This window comes from Corticium candelabrum, chromosome 2 (genome assembly GCF_963422355.1).
Source record: "Corticium candelabrum chromosome 2, ooCorCand1.1, whole genome shotgun sequence".
NCBI lineage: Eukaryota > Metazoa > Porifera > Homoscleromorpha > Homosclerophorida > Plakinidae > Corticium > Corticium candelabrum.
The window spans coordinates 8,295,863-8,298,558 of record NC_085086.1 but is presented as its reverse complement, the minus strand read 5'-3'; the positions used below and the strand labels follow the sequence as shown (position 1 = coordinate 8,298,558).

Here is a 2,696-nt window from a genome sequence, read left to right as displayed (position 1 = left end):
TTGGTCGAGACGGGACTCCCTATTGGGTGGCGAAGAATTCTTGGGGTGACGATTGGGGTGACGAAGGCTACTTCTTTATTCAACGCAACGTCAACATGTGTGGGATTGCCGAGTGGGTGTTCGCCGCGTATATAACCTTGTAGACTGAGATGTGAACCGGAGGACGTTGTGGTTATAATTTGCGTGGGTGTGTCTTGTGTCTCTGTGTGCGATTGTGTTCGACAAACTTGGTATAGTGATAGCAAGTTTCAGAGTGTCTGTAGCTAATCAATAAGTGCTCGAATGTTGACGTTGAATTCGCTCCTCAAAAAATTCAATAAATGGTAAATGTATACAATGATACGGAATTGACAATATAATGCAGTTGACATTCTTGCAAAGGCTACAACGTGCGTGGGAATATAAACATTAACTAGACTATATAATTTATTTTAATTAATAAAATTAACTTTAGTATTAAGTTCAAAAAATTTCCTTATTTGGGAACTTTGCAATTAATATTTGACAATTAAATTATGTATAAGTGAGGCCAGAAGTGTCAGTCTAAAGGACTAAACTTGCTATTAACTGAAGCTATTGCTGCTAGTCAAGAATCAGTTTATACTGAACAAGGATATATTAAATTCAAGACTTTATACTTTGCGACATCGGTTCATTGAGTGGCAAGAGCACTAAATGTGAGATATCCATAACAATGATTTTTCAAAGTAACTTACTGTATATATTCCACATGTGAACATACAACAGTCACAGTTGTAGTTGCTATGTGTGATACCGTTGATAGATACTCAGTGTCTACTCTACTAAGAATGGTAACGTGACACTTAGTTTAATTAGTTATACGCGCGGGAGAGGTTCAGTTGAACGATGTTACAAGAAATTTACTTCCACGACACACACACACACACACACACACACACACACACACACACACACACACACACACACACACACACACACACTACAATCACACCAGCGGGTGTTTGCTACAGCCTTTCCATCAGTTGCTATCCATTGTAGATGGTAATAAATTTTGTCATAGTTTATATTTACTACCTCACTATTCACAAAGGCAGCAAAAATTGGCAGGATTGACGGCAAACATTTTATAATATAAGTATTATATACTAGCATATCTATGCTGTTAAGCTGTAGCCTGAAAATACGAAGTAGCTGACTGACGGGCATTTTAATATTAACTAAACACGTTTTGTAATTAATCACTCACTGAAAAGAAATAAAAAATTCTGCACACAACTGATCATGACAATATGAATCAAAGGTGTTAGTTGCTACAATACATAATTTCCCACAAAATAGAACAAATAAATAAATTATAGGTAACACTACAGTTTTGCAGATCTACTGAGAGCATTTAGGAATCTAAGATGTCTTAAGATATTTGTGTGTCCTTTCCTAATTAATTACTGCTAAATTGGGCTTGACTTGTAGTGTCAAGTTGATGCTACTTCCTGTCAATTATGCTTGTGCTTGCATTTGCTTGTAACATAGAAGTACCGAAAATTGAAAATTGTAAACAAGCAGCCTATCTTTAAGCGATTTTCTATTCTTTAATAAGACAATAGCTGCAAATCCTAAAATTTTAGCTATTGTTGCAAAGTCCTGTCTTTCTTAACCCTTTTGATCATTTGCTCCTCTGTGTCCAAGAAAATGGAAACTGCCTGTTTACAGCGGCAAGTCTGCTTCTCACAGGTTATTTGTCGGTCTTTTTGTTTGTCTGTCTGTCAAATATTCATTTACTTATATACCTCAAAGATAATACATCTGAAACTAAAGTAACAGTGTCACAACTACAACAACAGATTAAACAAATACATATTAAGTAGAACTACAAACTATTAGAAACTGTTTAATGCAATTTTGTATTAAGAAAATTTTTTTGGTAATGGAAGATGAGTGTGACCTGATGTCTCGTTCTGGTCTGAATTTTTGTCTAACACTCGGCATCAATGCGGCGACATCTGTATGCAAGTTCATGCCTGTGCTATGTAGAAAGACATGCGGGCAGGTGTATAGAAACGGCAAAGCTAGCATGCTGGTAAGCAAAATAAGCAGATTGTACCCTGACAAAAATCAGTCACCCTTAGTCTGAGAGATGCTCTAGACTAGGGAAAACCACTGTATTGTCTATCAGCTCTCAGATTATGAGTAATTGATTATTTTGCCATGTAACAATCTGTCTAGTTTGTGGGTAACTACGACAACCCCAGTGGCGGCGGAGATAGGGGTTTAGAGGAGCGACAGACCTCCCAATATTTGAATTGGGGGGTCTGAGATCCCCCAATAATTGGATCTTCTTAAATGGAACCATGTACTTCTGCAATATGTTTGCCAATCCAATCACCAGCTGGGCCACGCGCACACATCATGGACTCCGTCGACCGTGTGTCCTGCCAGGCATGCAACCCTCACCACGCGAATACGGGCATTTCGAGGGCGTGTTATTCTGACGCGGAACTTGGTAACCGCAATTCACAAGCTGTTCCGTCTTCACCTTACAATACCCGTAACATCTGCAACTTCAGAGAGAGCCTTCTCAACTCTTAGGAGGCTACTGACCTACCTACAATCCAATATGACGGAAAAGAGGCTATATAACTGTTCACTCTTAGATGTGCACAAGAGTTACTGCCTGACATGAACTTCGTAGACGTTGCGACCGATTTTGTTTCTTG

The 2,696-nt window shown here is 38.5% G+C and overlaps 1 protein-coding gene across 1 annotated transcript in view; it reads left to right on the top strand.

Moving 5' to 3' along the window:
* Window positions 1–340, top strand: part of LOC134198375 (deleted in malignant brain tumors 1 protein-like) — a 9,009-nt gene extending 8,669 nt beyond the window's left edge. Inside the window, exon 8 of the mRNA XM_062667752.1 lies at window positions 1–340. This exon is cut by the window's left edge and continues 852 nt beyond it. Within this exon, the coding sequence (XP_062523736.1) occupies window positions 1–143 (143 nt within the window). The 3' untranslated portion in view covers window positions 144–340.
* The last annotated feature ends 2,356 nt before the right edge of the window (window positions 341–2,696 follow it).